This window comes from Amblyomma maculatum, chromosome 1 (assembly GCF_055883805.1).
Source record: "Amblyomma maculatum isolate TAMU_Amacu chromosome 1, ASM5588380v1, whole genome shotgun sequence".
NCBI lineage: Eukaryota > Metazoa > Arthropoda > Arachnida > Ixodida > Ixodidae > Amblyomma > Amblyomma maculatum.
The window spans coordinates 69,031,146-69,055,718 of NC_139344.1; the positions used below are offsets into that span (position 1 = coordinate 69,031,146).

A 24,573-nucleotide genomic window follows, 5' to 3' on the forward strand; every position below is an offset into this window, starting at 1 on the left:
TGGCTGGGGAGGGCAAAGACATATCGGGTGTCCGCTAGCTCGTCGGGGAAAGCGATTGCCGTGCCCTTGTTCAGGTGCCGGTATTCTTCGGTGAAGTTTATGACCAGTATACTTTAGCTTGTCCATTAAGAAAATGGGTGACGCCTCTCTCAATCCACGCTCCAAGAGCAACTGGGTGTTTCCTTCGACGACACCTTCAGCGGTTTCGATATCGCCGGTAACCACGGAGACGACGATGCTTGATCGGGCCGGTACGCTCAATTCTTCGTCGAGGACGTTTAGAGCGACAGGTTGCGTCGAAGTCGTCGTAGTAGGTATGACATTGTCCGTCGAAAACTTGATGAGCTTTAATCGAAGGTCGATGATCGCCCGATGTTCACTAAGAAAATCTATACCCAGGATAACGTCACGCAAGCAGTTCTGTAGGACCACGAAGCTCGTAGGATAAGTTCGCCCATTCACTTTCACTCCTGCGGTGCACCTCCCGGACGGCGTAAATGGTTGCCACCAGCGGCGCGGATTAGCGGGCCATCCCAAGTGGTTGTCACTTTTTTTTTTTTTTTGAGCTGGGCAGCGAACGAATAGTCAGCTCCGGTGTCTACGAACGCGGTAAGCAATGCGACCGTTGATAGCTACTTCGAGGTCACTTGTTCGCGTCCTCGTATTGCACATTGGCTACGGTGTTCGATCTCTGCATCTTGTGCTGAGGTCACGGCCGGCCGGGGCAGTTCGCCGTCACTTCGCTAGGCGGTGGTGTCAACTAGTCTCGTCGTGCGTATCGGTGGTGTAATTGTTGCAGCGTCCTTTCTCGTCGTCGGAGGATCTTCGCCTCGTAGCAATCCCGCCTCCAAGGGTTGCTGTTTTTAATTTCCCCTATGGGGGCTAGGGGACCCCCGTCGCTCGTAGTTGCGGCCCGGCGACGCAAATCGTGAGCGGTATAGGCGGCTTGACGCGTACTCTGCTCTGCGCAGGTAGTCGTCGATTTACTGTGGTTGTTCGCCAGGACGTGGGGCGTCGATGACAAAGCCGCGTTTGCCGATGCATCTGTACGGTTGTCACGAAATCGGTGCACATTTATGTTGAGTCAGCGCAGAGCGAAGGAAGCACGCGCGTGGCGTCGCATAGAGGGTTCCAGAATGTTGGAGAAATGTCACCTTTTCCGAGCGAGGAGTGCTCATATAGCGTTGCATACATCGGCGTCATCCCTCATCACTCGACGATGATTCGTACACGGCCGAGAAAGTGCTGGTCATCCCCAGAAAGTTCTCGGCGGGAGGAAGAGAGGACCGCGCCTGCCTTGGCGCGGCTAGGGCTGCGGCGCGACAGACGCGACGTTGCTTCGGAAGCCAGCCAGCCAGTCAGCGTTAAGCCGTGTAGCAGTGCTGCTGCTCGGCAAGCCCACTGATTTGTGAGGGAGCGGCACTCGTCTACAGGACGGCCGCATCGTAACTCCATACGTCGGCCTGCTGTGAACAATTTGGTGTTTAACTGTTCTCTCTCATGCATTGTTTGTTTTGAACTCTTATTATAGAGCCTCTTTAGTTAGATGCTTTTTTATGTGAACCTCTTATCTCCGTATTACAGTGTTCTAGAACTCCGTATCATTACTGTGTATTCCTCTGTATAGTCTCTTGCTGTGCATAATTTTTGTTCGTTAATTATGACTCCGACCCTTACTCTAGGTGCTCTCGGCACCAAACCACCAAAGCTGGGCACAAAACGGCCGCCCCCTTCTGTCACTAAACAGTAATGGCTGCGTTTGGGCGAGTTGTTCATTTGATCCTGAAAAGAGCGTAAAAACACACAAACAACAGCAAGACAGATTTTTTGCTGTTGTCCGTGGTTTTTTTATGAGCTGTTCAGGATCATCTGTCACTACAGGTATCTGACTTCCGGCTGAGCTTGCCACGCAAGTTCGTTGGATTGGTTGGTTGGGGACTTTGGGATATTCTCGGGGGGGGGGGGGGGGGGGGGGGGGGATACCGGACACGGGTTATGCCGGCCTAATGTCGCAGCGGCACTCTTGGTGTCCGGGGGATGGGGAAGTGGGACGTGGGGAGGGGTGGGGAGATCATCTTGGCCCGCACCAAGCAAACAGCCCGGTGAACATCGGCAGATCGGCGTGGAGGCCCCGGTGCAGCAGCGCTTATGGGTATTCCAGGCGAAGCCTGGTACTGCACCTCTGCGAGGCACAGGAAGGACTGCTGGTGACAGCAGGACGCCACGGCGATTGGGACAACCGCCGCAGCAGGAGGGGACCGCGACAGACTGCTGCCAAGGCAGCAGCGCGGCGGGTGGCGCTGAGGAGACCGTCCGTAGACAGCGCGCCGAGGCCCGCGAGCAGGGAGCGCACGGGAAGCTGTCCCGGAGTATCCGGGTAGCAGCAGGAGGGGGCGCCAGGATTCGCGGAAACACTTGGTCCATGGCGGCGAGGTGGAGCCTCGGCGCATACCACTGGTGCTGCGAGGACGGCGGGTGGCTTGCGCGTGGCAAGCGTGCTGGCTTGGCAAGAAGCACGAGCGCAGCGAGGACTGCGGCATCACAAAGATGTCAGCAGGGAGTCACCGCTAAGACGAGGTCGGGCGGCAACTGGGGAGGCCGCCGGGAACTGCTGAGGCAGCAGCAGCGCGGCGGGTAGGTCGCCAGGATCCACAGCAACACGTGGTCCATGGCGACGGGGGAGGCAGGGTTCTCGTGTCACCAGGGTGCAGCGAGAGTTAGCCAGGGTGTGTCCCAGGTCCGAGGAGCTGCAGGAAGCCACGCGCGGTCCTGCAGGCTGCTGTCCATGAAGTAGAGGGGTGGGGGGAGGGGGGGGGCGCCGCCGCTGCAGCAAAGAACGGCGGCCCCGCGGAAATCCTTTTTCGAGTAGGGCGCCGCGGCCGCCGAGCTAGGCCTTAGGAGAGGTAGCGGGTGGCTGCTGGGAAGACCGCCTAGTAGAAGGAACTTACCGGCGCTGGGGAGCGCGCGACGAGGGAGGACGTACGCCTGCCGCTACGGACGGTAGCGGGCGCAGGCGCAAGTGCTCAGCGGCAGCGAAGCTGGAGCGACGATATCGCGGGAGGCGAACGAGGACACATCCAATCACCTCGGAGGTGAAATTGAGACCACGCAAGTCGAGGGAATGTCCTTAGAGTAAAAAAGTAAAAAGTAATTTAATGAGGTGCAGAAGAGAGCATAAAGGAGGCTATAGAACCAAACTGATAACTAAATAAGCATTAAAATGACAAAGGTATTGACACGTACTACACACACTAGCTACTACAGAGAAGTTCCAGTTTATGTTGTTTACATGCACAATTCATGTACATAAGGTTTTCAGTTCTGACCTTGCATATCCAAAACTTCATTCTAACAAAAAAAAAAGGATAGAAAGCTCAACTTCCCTTTAAAGCTTTATCATAAATATGAATTAGAATGGTGAAAATCTGCAGGTCTAGAATATATTCTGTGAAAACAGCAAAACAAAAATATGTTTAAATGCACGCAAAGTATCATGATAGTGCCTTTGGGGCACTTCATGCACATTGCATACTCGAGAGCTCTCACTGAGAGTCTGACAGCTAGCAGCGATTTCACAGCTTCAAAGGAATATTGTGCTTTGCTATGGCAACCATAGAAACAAAGTATTCTTCAAATGAGCGAGTCTATTAGCACATCTCCTGCTATTTGCGGACAGGCATTACTGCTCGCAATACCAATATACTGCACTGCAAAGGCAGTACATGCTTCGGTGTAGTGTCGCTGCTCCAGCCCACACGGAAAACGTGCACAACTGTGATGTGTATAATTGACATTGCTATGACGTGCTCTCTCTGAAACGTCATACTGCTATTACTAGCAGCCAATTTCACCTCTTCTGTGATGTCTGCCAACATTGCTGTTGTAATGCCGCAGGAGCCATCTCTGTGTATCAAAAAGCCTATTTTTAAATACCTTTTCCCCTTCGCTGAGTCAACTAGTTTACAAAATGTAAAATGGCATCTTCCTGCACTTCGCTGAAGATGGCCTTACAAGAGGAGTGGCTGTTGTCTGCAGGGCCTACTATGGCATGATGGTCTTTGGCACCCATTCACACGGCCCTTCCGTGAGAATGCAGCCACAGTGGTGGGCATGCTGTTTGACGGTGTGCGTGGTACGCTGACCTACTACAAGGATGGCATTTGCCTGGGTGTTGCATTCAAGGACCTGCACCTTGTGGAAGACCCACTCTTCCCGGCTGCCTGTTCAACGGCGGCCAAGACAGAGATGATCCTGGGAAACCAGCGCAGGGAATATGCTGGACTGCAAGACCGGTAACCAGCTTTACGGCCTTATGCACGAGTATGTTTTCGAGCTTCCAAAGCAGGGCTCCAACAGGAGGCTTGAAGCTATGCCTTTCAGTAAACAAAATGTAATGATCAGGCCAGGCCTTCTAATTAAGTCTTATTGTTAAGCAGTTATTTCATTAAACACCTCACCTTGGAAGCTTACAGCCACATCCTCCTTGGGGGTCTTTCCTTTGTATGGAAGAAGGGAAGCAGATGTTTCCTTCCTCCATGGAGCTTTCATTACAGCTATTCTAGAATTGAGAGAGTGGAAATGGCTCACAGTACACATGCCAATATATTTTCTGTGCAGTTACCAATATGCCCCACGAAACGTTTGTTCACTGTCATTCCGTACCCCTCGCTTGGTCATCTCTCAGAGCACTTGATAGCTGAATTAAACTTACTAGGGCAAGATGCAGCCCATGTATACCTGTTTGTTCATGATTGATTTAAACAGCACAGAGGACGTGGACGGAGACAGAAAGGACTAACTCTTCTATATCCAGGTTCCTCGCGCTGTTACTCCAACCTTTGTAGGCTTCATTTTTCATTCTGCGGGCCCTTTTCAATAGCCTGAATTGCTGGGCAAGTTGGTACGTCAAAAAAAAAAAAAAAAGTGAAAAAAAAAGACAGACCAGTAGGAGACATACACACACACGGTCGGTGGACGGCGACGGTGTGTCTGTCTCCGACTGGTCCTTCATCTTTTTTTCTTTTTTTTTTTGTTCAATGTGTGTCAGTGCTTCGTTCGTCTTGTCTTCATCCATGTCACTCGGGCTGGTTTTAAGTTTAGGTAAAATTGGGATGCAAAGGGATGAAAGCAAAATTTCCAGCCAATTTTACGAAGTGTGAAGCTGCCTTTGACGTACATGCCTGAATCCCCATTAAAAAAAGCCCAGCCTTGGGAAGAATATTTGCTTGAACGCTGTACTGTCAGAACAAATTATTCCTACTCCGTACGTAAGACAAATGTTTGGTGTGGTTCGTGGGGTTTAACGTCCCAAAGCGACTCGGGCTATGAGAGACGCCATAGTGGAGGACTGGATCCCAGTTCAAAACGCAGTGTTATGTTAAATGACAGGTTTTTCGCATGCCACACAAGGAGCATAATGGTGCTGCATTTGTCATCTCTGAACTGCCTTTGCAGCTAATTCGAAGAGTCCCATCAGCCAGGAGTTGGCAAAGTCCTCAGCCAGGTTGTGCCATGTACAGCACTCAATATACAGGAAGGAGGCATGCATGAAAGGAGGGAGCACCACTGTTGTGTTGTCATACAACTTCTGTTTCGCTTTCATAATAATTACGAGTATATAAAGACACGCAGTTTAAAAAAAAAAAAAAAAAAAAAAAAGAAATCGCCAGAGATACTTTCCCCAGAGGCAGACAGCCAAGCTTGGTGTCCGAGTAGCATAGCGCTGTGCTGGCTCACATAACAAGGCTGCTTGGGAAACAGCTGCAAGATGGGCGGGACCACCAACCCCTTGCTAACTTTGAAATTTAGAATGTTCCAAGCGCGCAGTGCAGGTGAGAAAACTAAACTATGCCACAAGATGCAGACGCTGTCATGCTGTGCGAGATGTAGTTGCGCAGGCTGGCTCTTGAGCTCTAGCTTTGCCACTTTTCTTGTTCCCTGTACATGCTGGTGTTATCCAATCAGCGATCTGGAGCAAAGCCGCGAATCTGGAAAGGCGTAAAAATCTGCCTCGGTGAGGAAGAACTCCGAATTCAAATCGCTTATCGGTTTGCAGTGCACACTAAAGCAGTCTAAGAGTGGGCACATCCCTTAGGTAGTGATCGAAATCGATTTCAGGACTAAAGCTCGTTTGTGGCCTTCGATGACTCGTTCAGTACCGCTTGTCGATTGCGCAGTGGCCCGATGCCATGACATGCTGCATCTTGTTTTCTGACACGAGAGCGCAGCAGCCATGCCAACCGTGCCTCAACAACCATTAATGCACAATATTACTGTGCCGTGTCCGCAGCAGTTGCGGGTATTTGAGACGTACCCTTTCTCTCATTTTAGTCCAGGAAAACACAAGTTGCTGATGTGACGCAAGAGATGCTACAAGTGTTGAGCACCATTTGAAAATGGCGGCGATTACTTATCAAGATTTTATCAAATCCAATAGCATATGCACTACTCGCCAATAATGTGGAAATCTCAAATACTCACTTGCCCCCATGGGAACTAGAAAGTCAGAAATACTATATAGATGTGAAAAACCGTGCTGGCCTTTGGCGCAATTTCAGCTCATTTAATGCTTCTGCATGGAAAATAGTATTTGTAACCAAATGGCACAACAATCCACCCCCGATGAGATAACCACACATTTTGCAAAAACTTGTGGATATTTCAAGTTAAAAACAATCATTGGGAGTGAATTAAGCTCCAATAAGGTAGCACAAAGGTGTCTCATGGCATCATGCTACATCTAAGCTAGTCAGTGTTCTAGTGCTAGCATCCTACTTTCCGGTTTGGTGCCTCAGAGCAATAAATGCTTGGACTAGGTACATAATGAACCAACCAATGGTTCAAGTAGACAGGTGCCCAAGATTCAGCCAAACTAAATGGCACCAAGTCGTTAATGAAGCATGTACATAAGTTGACAAGTTGATGCATGTATGGTTACCTGACAGTGAGCTTTGCTCATGCCACACAGCTGTCGTGAAGTCATCCTGAGGAACACTGCAGGGCCAGAGGACGTGTTGCAGCTGGGGCTACCCCATCTTCTCCAGCACTACGTTCTTCATGAGGACATGTGAAGGCACAGCTTCCTGCTGTCCCTCTAGTCGCGATGCCTCTCAAGCCCACTGCTAACACGCTTTCACTAGTCAGGTCATCATTGTGCAGAGAGTTTTGTCTTGACAGCAGCCAAGTGTGCACAAGCCAAGACATGATGCAAGCACATTCTCAAGCAGTCTTTCCTGTATTTTGCAACACTAACCAGATTCTCCACAGCATGCCCAGTTTGACCAACATGTTGTCTTTTCGTAAAAGAGAGTTTCAACACCAACCAAACATTACAAATGTAGATTAAATGCTTATAAAAGTAACTCTAAACCAACTAGGTATTAACCAAAATTTATCCAAGCAGTTCTAAAGATAGCCATAACACTAACTAAGTATTGCCACACACAAGCAATTTATCTATGCAGTTTAAATGCTTATAAAAATAGCTGTAACACAATCGGCTATCACCACATAAACTTTATCTCGACAGCTACTTTATTCATGCAGTTAAGATGCTCACAAAAGAATGCTGAAATGCCAACCAGGGACAGCCAGACACATTTTATCCCTGCAGTTTACATGGTTAACGCTGTAAATTTGAATGGTTCTTAACAACACAGTAAAATTTAACCATGCTGCTTACGTAAAGTACCTGCCAAGTAATGGTATTGGTTCCAGCCTCACTGAGCCACACTCACTGGCACCCTTTCTGCTCAGCTTTTCGGCTGTCTTGCATCATGTCAGGGCGAACTAAATATACAAGGGAACATTGTGATTGCATGCACCTTGGATGGTACAGCCTTTGTCAAAAATATACGGCCCAAGGGTTTCGCTTCTAAGCCCTGCAACGCAGCTCCTGGTAGCAATACAGGAATATGAATGTAAGCTAGAGCAGAATGAGGACAAGCTTCGTCATCTATAAGATTTTGAACGCCAGAGTTGCAATACGTGCCCCGTTACGGGGCTTAGAAGAAAAATCCCTGGGCCGTATACTTTTGACAAAGACTGTACATCATTTTTCATGCCCGCGCATGCTTTTCTTTTTTGACCGCGCATGCTTTTCTTTTTTGACGATGAACAGCCACTGCCTACCATCACTTCTTTTTCACAGCTGCACAGTCTCAAGTTTTTACAAGATGGTGTAACACTAGTCCGTAAGCACAGTTGCTCTACTAGCAGTGCTTACTAGAGGTGTGCTCAAAGCCTGTCAAACATTTGCCACAAAGGTATGACTCAAAGACTGCAATGACATCACGACCCAGGCTACAGCAAATTCCTTGATTGTCTTCACTAACGTGTTTTGCTTCTGTCAGGCCATTTGTATAGTCAACATTTGTACAGTTTTGATAGAATTATGGCAAGGTACTTAAAAATGCCGAATTACAACTTCCAATGCAATTTGCGCTGGAAACACCAAGCACTTTCTACTACAGCATGATATTAAAGGTAATAAAGCATTTATTTATTGACTTGCTTCTGTCTTTTGTGGTTTGAGTATGCGTATACACTTCCACACAACCGCAAAAGCACACACTAAACAACGAAAGTCAAAGGGTATTATGCAACTCTGCTTGGTGCTTCTACCCCTTGCCTCCAAAGGTGTCCTCTGTGGTAAAAATACCGATACATTTCACCGTTGCTTCATCCTCAGAAGTTTACGACTGAACGAATGCTGAAAGAAGAAAAAGAAGAAAAAGCTTAATCACATGTTAAGCAAAAAAGGCCAAAAGCACTGTGGGGGTTTAACGTCCAAGAGAAACATAGGCTACAAGGGATGCCATAGTGGAGGTCTCGATTGATTTGCACCACCCGAGGTTCTTCCACGTGCACCAACATCACATGGACACCTTTTGCATTTTGCTGCTGTGGCTGGGATTGAACCCAGGTCGTCCAGCTAGGTAGCCAAGCTGCAGTGGCCATTCAGTAAAAGGCACAGACGCTGCTAAGCTTGCGGGTTCTCTGCTGTGTGCAGACAAGTATTATTTGCCTCATATGACAATGCAATCTAGGGATTCAGTAAGTTTAGTAAGACCTCGTTACAAGAGACACTCAAGGGACCCGAAAAACATGTCTCTTGTAAGCAAGGTCTCTTGTAACCAAAAATTTTAAAAGCATTGTGTTGATCAGTTTACTGCACATCGGTATATAAACGCATTCACATGCATTAACAGGAAATTATTCAGGAAAGCTTAAAGAAGTTATTCATACTAGTATGTATTTTTGTGAGTGCAGAGTGTATTCCTTCCCAAATTCTGGAGGTAAAGCACTTTACTTTGCAAGCCTTCCTTTGAGGCACTTTTACATGCTCGTCACCCTCAGATGCTTACAGGCTTGTCACCCTCAAATGATTCACAAAGAGAAAGACATCAGGATTCTAAGCTTTTGTCTTGTGATCAAATTTTAACAGTGAGGAGTTAAAAATGCGGGATGTCATTCGTGCATTTTGATTTGCTTCGTAGGTAACAGTAATGCGATGCCGTTTTGACTTTCCAATCATGGGGAAGCACTCCTCAGTTCCTGATATACACAACAAAAAGGACACTGATATGCAACAGAATTTAGCTAAGGGAATCTGAAGTGCATCATGTACGAGCAAGATGGTACATTTCAGATGCATTGCATAAGCACACCTGGGTTGTGTCTTCTAAATAGTGGAGCATTTACTCCACGGACCTGAAAATGTTGCCCTTAGAAACAGAGTGTCTTTTGTAACCATGTCTCTTGTATGCAATGTTGTTAACATGGCAGACATAGGAAAACCAACCAAACCATTTTCAAATGTCTCTTATAACCGAGTGTCTCTTGTAACGAGATTTAATTGTACTTTGCTCGCAAGACGTTACAAGGTCCCAAATCATACGGGTATGGTAGGCACACCTACTGCCTTCAGCATTGCTACATCCTTCTGATGTGGTATGAAAATGGCCAGTTGATTTTGAGAAACAATAGTGTAGCTGTCTTGAAATTGACTAATAGCAAATCCTAGCAGTGGTGTCAGGCAGTTGGTGCAATTCATGCATCTTCACAAACTGTGAGAAGAAAATTATGCTGCGCCTCCTCTTCATCCAAGACTTTTGTGTGTGTGTTTCAATAAGGAAGTAGTTACTTATTAACACTGGCCTAGGCAGAGCCATAAAGCTGCAAAACAAACCTATACAGCTTCCATGGAAACTTCACAGTTGAAAAATCGATCTTGGTTCAGAGTTTAAAACCAGCATCCTGCTGGCCCGCAGCAGTCACTCTGCCAACAGAAATAACCGGGTTGGCCAACAGAACAGATGGTAAGGCAGGGATGTATTTAACAACTTGAAGTGGGAAAAATGTTGAATGCCCAGGGAAGCAATTAAACCATTTTTTTTTGTACAGTTTTTTAAATGAGCAAGCACTACATATGGCTTTGGGTCATCATTTTACTAACCACAATAAAGAGTCCCAGGTGGCTGAAAATTACCAGAGTCTTCCGCTATTATGCCCCTTATAGCCAATGTCTCTTCAGGACGTTAAACCCCATATACCATGCCATGACATACAATACTGAGTACGATCAACAAACAAGTCCATGCAAAAAAATTTGCATGTAACCAGGCAGCATGGTAGAAATACATCACAGAGTGATTATTGCAAAATGCTCTGTGTCTGAAAGAAAACTCGTTACACGCAAATGATACAAAAAGAAAAAAATAGGCAACACTTTATCATTACAAAAAGCCTTGAAAGGCTTCATCTTCGAATACGCTATCAAAAGTTCGCAGACAGCGCTGCCACATCCTCTTTGCGCTTTTCACGACTGCATTGATCGTTGCTGCGCCGTGGCTCAAGTGGCTAAGCACACGCAGGAAGTAGAAAACACACATGCAGTAGCCACCAAACAATGCTGCAAACTGCAATTGTAAAAGTGAGCTAGCTTATCTTAGCAGTGTGAAAAGGGAGAGGAGCGCGGATGTCACAATCTTTTAGCATTTCGTATCATTAATGCTAGGGGCCTGTGAGATAACCGTAGGCACTGTAATTGCAGAAGTCGCTGCTGCCACCGTTCCATAACAAAGTTCTCCTATGGAAGTCGCACAAAATAGAAAACAAAAAGGCATATAAGACAAATCGTTGTACAAGACGCACTACCAAATTTTTGTGAACAAATCGTGTCTTATGCACGAGAAAATATGGTAATCTAATTTGAAGCTTCAATGGACACACCTTCTATATACTATAAAGATAGATGTGCGCCTATAGTATAACCTCATTATAATGAAATCTCGTTGATATGATGGTACTCAGTACGTTTTTTTGGCATAATACGGTTTATTTTTATTCCCGGCCGACATCTTATAGAGACGGCCAATATGATCGTGTTTTCACATTGGTTTGGATAACACTATCGAGAAAATATACGAGAAACTCTCGCAGTTTTGAATTTTTCTCCAACAGGCAGCTAAAAAAAAAAAAAAAATGTTAGAAAAGGCACAGCCACAGTAACTGTAATTCGTGACCGATGTTTCAGTACTATTTGTTCATATAATATACCTCCCCTCCCAGTTGTGTCATTGATAATTTACTCTTTTGCTTCCCCTCAAATTTTCATAGTGAGTCTCTCAGTTCCGCATGTGCACTGTCACAGTCCACAGCGCTGACCTTGGCAGCCTGCCAAGATGCTGCGCGCCAACCTTCATGTTTACTATTGACAAGATCTCCTGTGGGGTAGCTCTCTTGGTGAAGTTGGCAGAGTTTTAAGCTTTAGACGCTCCTTGTGGTGGGTTTGTCATTGGTGAGGAGTTAAACAATAAATATGCGCTTAGTTTCTGCGAGTTTCAGAAAAGCTTTTTTGTGAACATTGAGAAATAAAAAAGCCTAGCGCAGAATGATGGGTTATTCAATGTGCGATAATAAAAGCAAGTTATTTGCCTAAAATGTTCCATTCATGACCCATGATAATCCCGTGAGAAGAATCGCATCAGCAAGATTACAACTTCTGACACGGTTCTGGCCAACATCCATGCATGTCTACAGTATTGGGCACTAGTTAATTTGGATGCAGCTGGGCTCACAGCGGCTGATTCCAGCTGGCTCCCTGTGGAGCGCTGGATAGGATATTATGCTAAAGTGAATTGCGTGGTGCAGTGTTGCTTGAGAACTTGCGAGGTGCTCGCAATGGCAAGTATAACACCACTTGGACAGCATCATTGCCAATAAACAGTCTGGGGTCACAGAGTTTCGGTGCCACCTTACCCAGCTCCACGTCAGCCAACCAAGACAGCACCTGAACTCGGCCAGCCAGCTGCGCACCCTACCATGCTGTTTGGATGCCGAATGGCAAGTCACTGGTCTTTTTTTTTTAAGCACAGCTACTAGGTGTCCATTAACTCTCGTTACCAAGCCTATTCAAATCGATCACCTGTGATCAATGCTTTAAATCACCGATTTCAACATGTTGGAATCATTTCTCATGCATGTGGCGCGCCACCCAGTGGTTAGTAGTCTAGGCACTGCACTTGTAGAACCAGTTTAAATTGTCCCACTCTGGCGATGTTTCGATTTTTAATGAACCTTTTTGAAAACTAATGTGCATGTGTTATTGTGAAAGGGGGTGTGGCAGCCGTGCTTGAAAACAAAAAAGAAAGAAAAGAAAAAGCCAAAGCTGCCACTTCTGGTAATGCAGTATTAACATTAAATTTTTGTGATCAAAAGACTTGCAGCAAGTCAAATATCGAACCATATTGTTGGCTTTGTTATTTCACGGTGTTGAGTGGTGATAATTACCCGAAAATGGCGCCAGCTATTCACTAGAGAGCTTTGACTCTGAGTCCGGGTGGTTTTATTCCACGTAAACGCATTCCTGAAGGTCCGCCGCATGTCCAACATGTATACTCTGCCTTTACAGCCAGTTTGCAGCAGTTTTGGTTTGGTGCCTCATGAAAACAAGAAACTGTTTCACTGCATGGCACAAGAAGTGAGGCTCTTTCCACCTGTAGTTTTTTTATATGTAGCTGAAGAATGGCGCTGTACAGATAATTTTTTACACAGTGTTCCTGTGTGATTGATAGTCAATATGTATATTCTAAATTTTCTTTGTTAATGATGAGTCTGTAGATATTGTGCCTTTTCTATCTTATTTTTATGAACTCGCTACAAAAAAGGCAATTTTCCGATTTTTTGTGTGTTTCCTAATAATGTTTTTGCTTTGTATCGTAACTTATGTTTTTATAAAGGGCATTCCATTATGTGCAATTTTGTACGCTGCAACGTGTGCTGCAGTATTATTTGTACTGGCAAAAATTATCTTCCCAGACCTATGAAAAACTGCCATTTTCTCGCGGTAACGAAAGAATTCATGAGTCGAGCAGTGTAACTGGCAGAGTGAATGCTGAGTACAGTGGAGAATGAAAAAGTGAACGCAAAGCATTATACAGGAAGAAAATGCTGCAACAGCAAAGACAGCACAAGGAGGAAAATGAGGGAGGAGGTTAGAGCAGAAGCATGAGGAGAAAACGAGGAGGCTACGGCGTGGGTGGTGGTAATCTGTCATGTTCCCTCTGTAGCGGTCGCTACTGTGAAATACTTTGGCTGAGCAGAAGTATGATGCTAACAGATAGGTCAAGTGCCACCATTACTCGGCACTGCGTGTTCTATATGCGATTCACCTATGATTCAAGCACCTCAACAGATGACATTACCGAGTGTCATGATCGCCAGCCAAAAACTTTTGATGCATGTGGACACTCTGGCACTAGCACATGTTTCAGAAGGCAATGGTCTCTCACGTTTTCGTCTTCATAGTTCTTCATAGTTTTGTGCACTGAAACTGTAAATTCGTCACGAGCTGTTCACAGTTTGTGCGGTGGCCTCTACATATGCAATGACGCTGCTAGTGGAGGAAGCAGCAACGACCTTTTCAACCTTGGGAAGTTTATGTGTTGACACCTTGGACAGTGTGCATACAGTGAAGCATCGATGAAACTCAAGTGTCGCTGGCATGTAGTTTTCATCTCCAAGCACTTGACCGCAGCCCAAGTTTTTATAGAATAAATTTCAATATTTTTTGAATGGTTTTGGCAGTTTCTTGGGGCCATTTGTTAATTCAAAACTTCAAATAATTTGGTCATGGCACATTTCCCAACCTTGAAGCCCAAACTAACAAGGTTATGCTAAAAGTACCCTTGTGGTGGTAATAAACACTATGAATTGACTGATAATGACCACCTCGAGCAGAACAGAATGCACACATCACTATGACTACGCAAATATAACAACACAGTCAGCAAAAACTATATTAAGATACTATTACTTTTTCAACATATCCAAGCAGTATCATCTATAGCAGGAAATAATGATGCCATCGCATGATGCAGAATTACAGTGGCAAGGAAGGATCGATATGCTCGCATAAATGCCCTTTACATGCACTGAAAGAGAGAGGCAGAAATGAACATGCAGGTGAGCATGCACTCGAAGGAATTCCTCAGGCAAACGTTGACGAGTTTAGTGATGTGCAATGATGCCCACAATTTATAGGAGCAAATGATTAGAATGAAATGCTCAGACGTTTAAAAATATGCCACTCTAGAATTCGATAAAATTGCTATTATGTGGTGCGAAACATTAAAATGCTTTGTGTATTGACCAGTCAGGCACCTGTAATGCTGGGATATACCATGCATAAGCAACAATATTGCCCGAAACCCAATTAAGGGCTAATCTAGGCCTCTAAAAGTGTTTGCTTTCTTTCTTTGTCCACGGCTTTCCATATCGCGCAATTCATCCCAGAGCATGTTGCACTAACTTGCCCAAATCTTTAAAGCACAAATTTAAAACACCTCTACGTTCTCAGAAGAATGGACTCACGCAAGGCCATCGTGCATGAGCTTAAATGCATCGTTGATCTCCTTTAAAGGCATTGTATGGGTGACGAACTCATCCAACTTGATTACTTTCTGCATATATTTGTTCACCAGCTCAGGAACTTGGTCGACGCTCTTCCAACCTGCAGATGAAATGATGAAAATATGGATATAAAACAGCTAATTACCATTAGAACTTCTTCTTGGGTGAGTTGGTGTATCTTGAATTTAGGAAGTATAACAGCACACAGACATGCAACCACAAGACACAAGAGAACACAATGAAAGGAACCAACATCAGCGCATTGTTTTCCCTTCCACTCTGTATTTAATAATCTACTCCCTAAAATCTTTAAAGGACTAATTCTGGTCAATATCAAGTACAAAATATTAAAAAGAAAAGATATCCCCTGCATTTATCTTGAACTCCCAGACTATTGGCTCCTTTCATTGCATCATAATCAGCCCCTCATTTCCGCATCAATTTTCTTTCCGCATAAGAGAACAGTATGTGACACGAGCGCTTGTGTCACATTGTGTTCTCTAGTGTTTTGGGCATGCCTTTGCGCTGTTACGTTTCCTAAATTCAAGCTAATTACCACCTGACACAGTGACACTAATGTCAAAGATGCAATTTATAGCATTTCTTAGAGCACAAAAATTTCCAACTTGGAGCAATTTGTGGTACAAGAACGTTAATTTAGAAGTCTAGAGCATTCAAAATTTCAATCTGGAGCATTTCGGAGCAAAAGAATTTTACAGTTAAATCTGGTTATAACAAAATTGCAAAATATCTGCAATTTTTCATTACATCCAGATTTTCGTTATATGCAGTTTTTGCATTAAGACTCAAACCGGCAATGTGTAACGAAAACCAGATTAAGAATTGATTTTAAGGGAAACCACCTTGAAAGTGTTTACAGTAAATCAAAATTATTCTAGGTTATAGAAGTGGTGAAGCATTTCGTAATCTTGCCAAGGGCCTAGTGAGACTATGGCAGCAGCCTCCACCTCTGCCACGGCTCGTGCGAAGCGTCTACGAGGGAACGGGAAAAGGAGGTGGAGGAGGAATCAGTCTGGATGAGAACATGCGTGTTTGCACCACTGCCGAGCGAGGAGGCACCTACGTCTTCATGCATGTTCCCGCTCGCCCACCACTGTAGGCCCAGGAAACTGGCTCTGCTTCGCATTCCCGGCGCGCTCTGCTGTTTCCTCTTCCAAGGAGCGGAAGACTGCGAGTAACCATAAGGTAGTGATGGACGCACACTGCTCGCCCTGTGTCTTTTAGACCGCAGCTCTTTGGCACCCGTTCCTGCGTTTCGCGGCGTCGCCATCGGCGTTGTCCCTTGTAACCAGCTCCATAATTAAACATAAAATAAATTAATAAATCCTGTCTCCACCAGGAATCTGCAATGAGTTGAATTGAGTTGATTTCAACTGCAAAGAACGTGCGCGCCCAGGAAAGGAAATTTCCACTATGTGGCACGAGTCCCGGCCTTACTGGATTGGTAGCGGCGGATCTCGATATGTGCACCTCCCGAGCCAAAACGCATAGTCGCCGCCGTTTGCCACTGCAAGCCGCACTTCCTGCAACTCACATTAACTGTCCATCAATCGACACCAATGTTAATAGTGGGGGGCTTTAACATAGACATGACAAACAGGAATTTCTTGCACACTGATGTGGTAGAACATCCCGCTCTTCTCGCTCGCAATGCCTCCCATGGCTGTGACAACCACGTGAAATACTTGCATAGACCTTGTTTTTGAGAACCAGGCATTGGTGCAGCAAGTCGAGCACATATCAATCTATTTCTCCAACCACAAAGCTTCCTTCATGACAATCAAGAACTGTTAGTGGAGTGTTTCTTGAAAAAGAAATATGCGTGATAAAAAGAAAATAATAAGTTATCTGTAATTGTACATACATGTCTTGCTCGAATTCTTTGCTTCAATCTATCGAAAATTTGAAACAGCTGATGAGCTGCACTCAAATTTCGCATTAGGAAGTAGCGAAATCGCATGCAATTTTTTTTTATTTTATTATTTTTCGCTGCTTTTAAGCATAAACTACTGTAATGACATATTCCAAAAGCAAACAGCAGAGACTGCTGTGCTTGCCATGCATAACTGCTGCATTTGCCACACTGAAACGTGGCGCGCTGTGTCAATGGCGGTCGTTTGTTGCTGTATCATAAGGCGTTCCTCTCACGTCAGTTCATTTTTTATCGCCATGAAACTTCAGGGGTTCTACTAAATTTCCAGTAATTCAGCACTAGCTAAGAGGTAGTCGGTGCCACGAATTCACTATATCAAGGTCAACCGCCGCAACATATTTATTACAGAGTTTTCAAACGCATGCACCTCAATGGGGGCAACGTTGGGAATTGAAAAACTTCATGATACCGAGGAATTCGCTTTAACTGTATTTGCAAGCATTTTCGAGCATATGGATTACAGTTCTCAAATCTCCTATGTCAACAAACATTGCTGTATGTGTGTGATTTGAGGAGTGTTATGCCCTTAAGTTTGTCGTTATCACAGAATTACACCTGAGATGTCTTCAGCTCAAAGTTTTATGCTGCATATTTAAAAGAAAGACACCTTAAGGAAATATGGCAGACTCTCATTTGAACTTCCAAGAACCAGAGGCTCTCTGAAATGTCAGAAATGCACCTTAACACAATGCAAAACTAAATACTGTTTGCTTTATGAACATATCTATACAAATACAGTAAAATCTCAATGATATGCATCAAGTTGATGCAAATTTTAAGATGATACGAATCCGCGAAATTCCCCATCCGGAGTGCACTGTGTACAATTTGCAAAATTTCGGTTGTTCCGAACACTGTCCTGCGCCACTATGAATGATATGAACATGCAAATTGCGACTGCAACCTTGAGCACTATATGCACTGCCCGCACATTGTTGAATTCGCGATCACCGTCGTGCTGTATGTATCATGAGCGTGGCGACGTATGGCCTGCATGCTTAAGCCGCATACACAATGGCGATTCGATTTGTTGGAAGAGGGGGCTATTCGTCATGAAGGGGGAGACCCAAACGAGCCATCAGAGATTCGTTTGAGGAAGTCGTTGGCTGACCGATTTCTTGCAATGCGACTTCTTCACAGAACTTTTCAGCCAATTCATTGCATTGCAGGGCACCATGTTTTTCTACTTTTACCTCCTTTCTTTGGCAGGAAAATTAAAAAGTTGCGACTTGCTGTGCACATAGTTGTTGGGCACACGTCAGGGATCACTGCGAGCGTGAAGCCTACTCATTAGCGCTTGTACTTGTATCCTTTGTCGTGTGCTTGACGCTCGGGCATGAGGCATTTCCTGATCTGCTACTTCGCGAGACTGTGAACAAGGGTGCGCACACCACCACCACTTCCGTCTTCGTCGAACTAAATCACTTTTGGCTGCCGAAACAGAAAACCACAAGGTCTTTTTCCGTGCTGAAATACTTTTACCATGCCTGAAAGGGTCCGAGAAGGCGCAGAAGTTGGCTCTTCATTCAAATCTTGTGCAAACACTCTGTTTCGATTGGCGCTCGTCGCCAGTCGACTAAACTTTGTCGCGCGACCTTTGCAAGTCGCCAGTGTGAATGCAGCTTTACACGCCACGAAAAGTCAAGTCTTCAGGTGCGTGGCCCACAAATCGCCGACGTCATGACAATAGCATTTGGCGGCAGCGTATGGTGGGCCTGCACGAAGCGCACATTGTCGACTCCATGAATGCTAGTCAGACTGTACGAACCGCCGCACGTCGCTATTTCGCTATTTCCTGTCGTGCTGTACATGTAAAGAGAAGTACACGGAAGCGGGCGAACTGCATATTGCCGTCATCGCCATCGTCTGTCGCGCTTTTCACGTCGTGAAAAGTCTGCAGCGGCACGCGACCCACAAATCGCCGATGTCGCAACCATCGGCCGTGATACTGTGCAACAGTGCCAATGCCACGGCCCGCACATCATAGACTTCACAATCGCTAGTCACGCTGTACACATCGAGAGCAGTCTGTGACGGCGCGCGGCCGGCACGCCATCAACTCCTGTCATGCTGTACACACCGCAAGTGGCAAGCTGTGACCGTGCGACCAACTAAACCTACTTGGCTGTAAACCGATTTGATTGACTGCCTTTCCCAAGTTTCGGCATACAGTCGACGACCGATTTTTCGAACATGCTTGATTATTCGGACTTTTTCCCGCCCCAGGACATACCTTATCAAGTCAATGTATTACGCTGCTCAAAATTTCGGACACTCTAAGGAGGGCTATTCGATTTTTCGGACATTCCAAGCGTCAGCCGGGCCAACTGCCACACATTTTGAGCGCTGTCGCCGCCATCTTGTTTGTTTCCTTTTTCCTTTAATAGCCTCGAAACCGGTGCCGGCCTTGCATGTCGCTCCTCAGCTAAACTGTCACTGGATCGAGGCTATATTATTTGCCTAGCAGCTTCCGTTTCCGGGACGTCGCTGCCATCGCTGCTCGCCTCCGGAGTGCTTTTTTTCTTCTTTTAGCGTGATCACTTCGACTGCCTGTTTCTCTGTATGTTTGCCATGTTTCAAGTGCGTTGCCGAGTGTAGCGAGTAGGCCTAGCTGTGGTCGTGCTGATGCGAGAACTACGTTCTGTCGCTACTGTGGCTCTCATTTAATTGAATCGGCTTCCTAGCTGTGGTCGTGCTGATGCGAGAACTACGTTCTGTCGCTACTGTGGCTCTCATTTAATTGAATCGGCTTCAGTTCTTCAAGAAGCTGTTTCCAGATTTTGTTTTTTTTTTGTTATTTTTTTTACGTGCAACGAGGCAGCGAGAAGGCACTCAACAGAGTCGGTGTTGTGAACCAGTGGTTGGTATTTGGTGGTTATAGTTCTTCAAAAAGCCGTTTCTGAAGTTTATAAGACTTTTTTTTTTTTTTTTTTTTTTTGCTTGCAACACTGCAGCGAGAAGGCACTCAACGCAGTCGGTGTTGTGATCCAGTGGTTGGTGGTTGCAGTGTGCCTCGACAGTGGGAAAACCTAATCTGTCGATTTGCATGGAGCACTTAGCATGCTTGCCAATGCGTTGAAGTCTGTAGCACCCACAACGCTGCGCAAATGCTTCCGCCACGTGGGATTTGTGCTCAACGACGAGTCGGCTGCCTTGGACGAGGAGAGCATCGTCGAGCAGCTGTCAGGCAGTGAGCAGCTCATTCACAACCTTCGCACTGCTGGTGTCGAAATTCCATCAGCCGTCTCTTTTTCAGAGTTCACAGACGTGGACCACAAGTTGGAACTGTGCGCTGGGCTCACAGATGTAGAAATTATTTGCCAAGTGCTTGTGGAGTCTGAGAGTGATGACGACGATGACTCACCTGCAGCAGCGCAGCCGACGCAAGCTGTGCGGATGCAAGCGAAATTCAGGCGGACCTGTTAACACGGAAGCGGAGCATGGTGCAGAAAAGCATTCATGACTTTTTCCAGCCTCCAAGTGAATAATAGGCAATAAATTGAGCTTTTTTTGGTGCACATTTGTTTTTCGGACTGCCCGATTTTTCGTGGTCCATTGAGAGTCCGAAAAATCAGTCGTCGACTGATTTTTATTTTATTTTTATTCGTTTTGATGATATGAATTTTCTTGCAGCCCCATGAAATTCATATCACCAACATTCTACCGTAGCATCCTATAACTTTTGTTCTGGCTGGGCTTATGCGGTTTAACATCCCAAAAAAGACAGGCTATAAGAGAAGCCGTAGAAGCGGACTCTTAGAAATTTTGACCACCTGGTGTTCATTACAGTGCACTGATATCGCACAGTTCACGGGCATCTTTCTTTTTGCCTCCATCGAAAAGGGGCTGCAACAGTCAGAATTTGATCCTGTGTCCTTGGATTTAGCAGTCTAGCACCCTAACCACTAAGCCACTGCGAAGGGGCTGAACCTTTCCTCTATTCAAACACTAAAAACAAGTACAGCATACATAAAATAAGGGTTGAAAGCTTTGACAAGTTTACTCAAGCAGCAGTCCTCAGTTAGATGAGTGGGTAAAAAACTAAAAACAGAAAGAAAAGAACGCCACAGAGAGCACCGCCTTTCTTTGGAGCTCAGGATCAAAGCCACTGCCTCAAACTATTTTGAGAAGTGTGGATTTCTCAGCTTCCTATATTACAACCTTTTGGAAGATATCAGACCACGACTACCAAAAACAGAAAAAATTTAAACACCACTGTGCCACTCATCACCGGAGGCAACAAATGTGCTCACTTACTGTAGAGTTCCAAAGCTGTGACAAGAATCTGGGTATGAGAAGTGGCAACACTCACGACCATACTAAAGCATGCGTACGCCTTTAACATTCTGCAAATTATCATGAGCTCTGGCAACACAAATACAAACTGACAGCAGTTTTCTTTTTTGTTTTTTTTTTTTTAAACAAGAAAACAAAGGTCTAGATTAACAATATGAACTTAATCTCAATGTAAAGATTTAAACAAGAAGGTATTTTTTTGTTCAGGTACGCTTATATTGAATTATTTCACTACATGAATCAGCAGAACTTTTAAGCAAAATTAATATCAAAGTTTTACTTAGTCTTTACCTGTAGAATGACATAATCAATAGACGCTACCTTTGCCACTCTCGCAAATTGTTTAGCGACAATAAAATGCACAATGAGGAAGCACGCTCCTTTCTTTAACCCTTTCGCTGTCACAAACGTACTGGTACGTTTTCGCGCTTCCCCCCCACGTCACCAATGTACCGGTACGTTCTCTATCATGCATTCAAAACTTCGCGCCTGAGCGCGAAGCTGGCACGCTTCGACAGGCTGCGCCATCCATCAAATCTTTCTAAAAGTTCATATTTTCGCCCCGTGTTGTGCTGGCACGTATATACTGAAGAGTATGGAGTGGCCGCGTCCACCCCCGCCACCTTCTTTGGTCTGGGGCGCGGTCGCTCAGGGCTCATGCCGTTGCCTATCCAACAGGTCAACACGACTCAGTCGCTGCTTTCGCTTTCTCTTGCCGCGCCCTTGCTTACGGCTAGCAGCAGCAAAGGAGGTTGTTTTAGCCTCTTTCCATCCCCCTCTGTCATCTTGATTTCACAACATGCCATTTATCTCTCTTGTGCGGGCCACTGAAAGTGCGCCCTCCGTGCACGCGGTTACTTTCGGATGGCTGACGGCGCAGGACCTTCGACTGCAGACTGGAGCGATGGCGCTTTTGATTATAAATACGAGTCGAGCTCGGATCTCAAGAAGTATCGAGCAGTTTTTTCTTATATTATCTTCATTTATCTAATTTATAATCATGCTGATAATGATGATGATGTTAATTAACAACACCTGCCGAACACTGAAATGTGCATATTCCATGACTATGGTATTTGTATAGCAATTATAATAAAAAATAAATCGCCATGGTCGTTTCCTGAAACCAAGGCGACACTGGGGATGCGTCATGGCCAGAAACGCTCGACAGCGAAAGGGTTAACCTATTGCTTACCATGGCTATTCCAATTGTTAATTTTGAACGACAAAGCAAAATGCCCCAATATGAGCAATTCAGGACACTTCAGACAAGTAACGCATCTCAGCATGGTGCAAAAAGACTGTACTTCAGTTTCAAAATGTTTTTTTTCTTTTCACCAGCCATTTGAGGGAGAACAGGAAGACCGTGTCTTGACCCTGTTAATTGATGACAATGACAAATTTTTTCAAATAAAGTTTCGTTTCTGCAGGGCCAGGTTTGCACTTACTTATCTGCGCAGTCTCATTTTCACAAGAAAGATTTTCATGAAAACGGAAGATTTTGTCATTGCTGGCAATTTTGTTATGTCGGGGTTCAACCGCACACAATTGTGAAGGACGAAAGTGGTTAGCAGAGCTTTAGCCTCTCAATCAGGAGAAGCTGGGTTCGATCCTATGCTGCCGGGTATCCTACAGCCTTCAAATGGGTACAAGGTTTTCTCCTGCCTGATGTTCAGCTTTTTTGGAGTGATGAAATGTTTGGGTCTCTGGAGTGGTTGCGTACCTCAGCAATGGCCACCTTACCTTTGGCCCATTTCCATGTACACCATGCAACATAAGGATTGAAAAGGGTGAGGACACTGACACCTGCTCGCATTCTTTATTAAAATGTTCCTGGACAGCTGTCGGCTCGAGCACTGTGCCATGTGGTGCTGCATTTTCTTTTTTTTTCTTTTTTTTTTTGCTCCATGAGTATGAAACTACTGTGGCGGCTCACTTAGAGGCTGCCAGCAAATTTCTTTCATCTGATGCCCAACATTATCGCAACCGCATTTATGCAAAATGCCAACAGTGCTGGCCCATTTATGCATGAGACTGTCCACGCCACACCAGTGAGTGTTGTTCATAGACATCAGAATGTTTTACTTCCGCGTTCTCAGCAGCAGGAAAACGACGAACATTTTTCGGATAATGTGATACTGTTACAGAAAGTCAGCGCAACTAACATTTGAAAGTGCTGTTTTAAGCTTGCATTTAAATGCCTTTTTGACACAGGTGCAGCACAAAAGCAGGCAGAAACTAGATTTTGCAGTAGCATGTGGCACGGTTAGCAGTTGACCAAACTGGTGTCTAGTTGGTCTGAAAACCACTTGGTCCTCATTGCAATTATTTTCATATACCTATATTGCGCGCGCGCACACACACACACACACACACACACACACACACACACACACACACACACACACACACACACACACACACACACACACATATTGTGCATATTTGGCTAGCAAACAGTGAAGTGTCCCATTTTAAAAAGTGATGGGAATGTGAACATGCCTCCAAAAGCACAGCCACGCCACACACGGCCAGTGACCAGCATGAAAGGTCTTGTGGAGATCTCTTGTCCAGCCGATGCCACACCTAGGATGATGGACTCGCCCCAGCCCTTGTGACACGACTCCAGAGCAGCCCTCTGGGCAGAAAAGGAAGCACAGCTATTTTAACAATGACACTGCTTCAACTTTTCCAAACACTGACAGCCACCAACAGCTCAAGAAGTACTTTGCTTTGGGCTAGTTGGTTCATGGTTGAAGTGGATTATGAAGACGGCGCGAAAGTGACGAGGACAAGGAAGGAACACCAAAGTAACAGGACAGGCGCCAACTTTCAACTGATGTTTATTCGCCCAAACCCTTTCATATTTATGAAGCACCCAACCGTATCACAAAGGCCTATCACAAAGTGATCCACGTAGAGCACTCAGATCACCGGCGATATTGGTCACAGACAAGACAACCTCACAGTGTAATCAGCCAGTAAACAAATAATAGCAATTCATCACAGTAAAGCACGCTATCCAAAAATATATAAAAGCAACCTGTTCGAAAGAGTCCTAAGATTATCGGAGTGTACAAACACACAAAATAAACATATCAACCACAAATTGAAATCAACCACACAAAGCAATACGCTCGTGCCCTAGACAAACACGGCACGTGTTTGTAAACCTCCCTTCGACCGCAATAACAAAAACAGGTGACAAAGATTATCAGAAAGACCAACAGAAACGCTTGAACAGGTGACAATGGAAACAAAAATGACCAACAGAAACTCGGAAAGAACGTGCAAAGAAGTTTAAAAGCTAAGGGATTCACCTCATCGTCAACGTAAAACGAAAACAACCGACAACACCTATCAAGAATAAATAAAACCAAAGTATAAAATCTACAGGAATCCTTCAAGAA

The 24,573-nt window shown here is 45.3% G+C and overlaps 2 protein-coding genes across 2 annotated transcripts in view; one reads left to right on the forward strand and one right to left on the reverse strand.

The window, feature by feature from the left end:
• LOC146202744 (SPRY domain-containing SOCS box protein 3-like) overlaps positions 1–7,138 on the forward strand; it is a 28,087-nt gene extending 20,949 nt beyond the window's left edge. The window contains exons 3-4 of the mRNA XM_084601976.1: positions 4,036–4,292; positions 6,968–7,138. Coding sequence (XP_084458102.1) covers positions 4,036–4,292; positions 6,968–7,070 — 360 coding nt within the window. The 3' untranslated portion in view covers positions 7,071–7,138. The remainder of the gene's footprint in view (positions 1–4,035; positions 4,293–6,967) is intronic.
• A 308-nt stretch (positions 7,139–7,446) lies between these two features.
• LOC146202745 (alcohol dehydrogenase class-3 chain H-like) overlaps positions 7,447–24,573 on the reverse strand; it is a 68,822-nt gene continuing 51,695 nt past the window's right edge. Inside the window, exons 8-10 of the mRNA XM_084588300.1 lie at positions 23,666–23,801; positions 14,875–15,013; positions 7,447–8,710 (exon numbers count right to left, since the gene is read on the reverse strand). Of these exons, the coding sequence (XP_084444426.1) occupies positions 8,686–8,710; positions 14,875–15,013; positions 23,666–23,801 (300 nt within the window). The 3' untranslated portion in view covers positions 7,447–8,685. The remainder of the gene's footprint in view (positions 8,711–14,874; positions 15,014–23,665; positions 23,802–24,573) is intronic.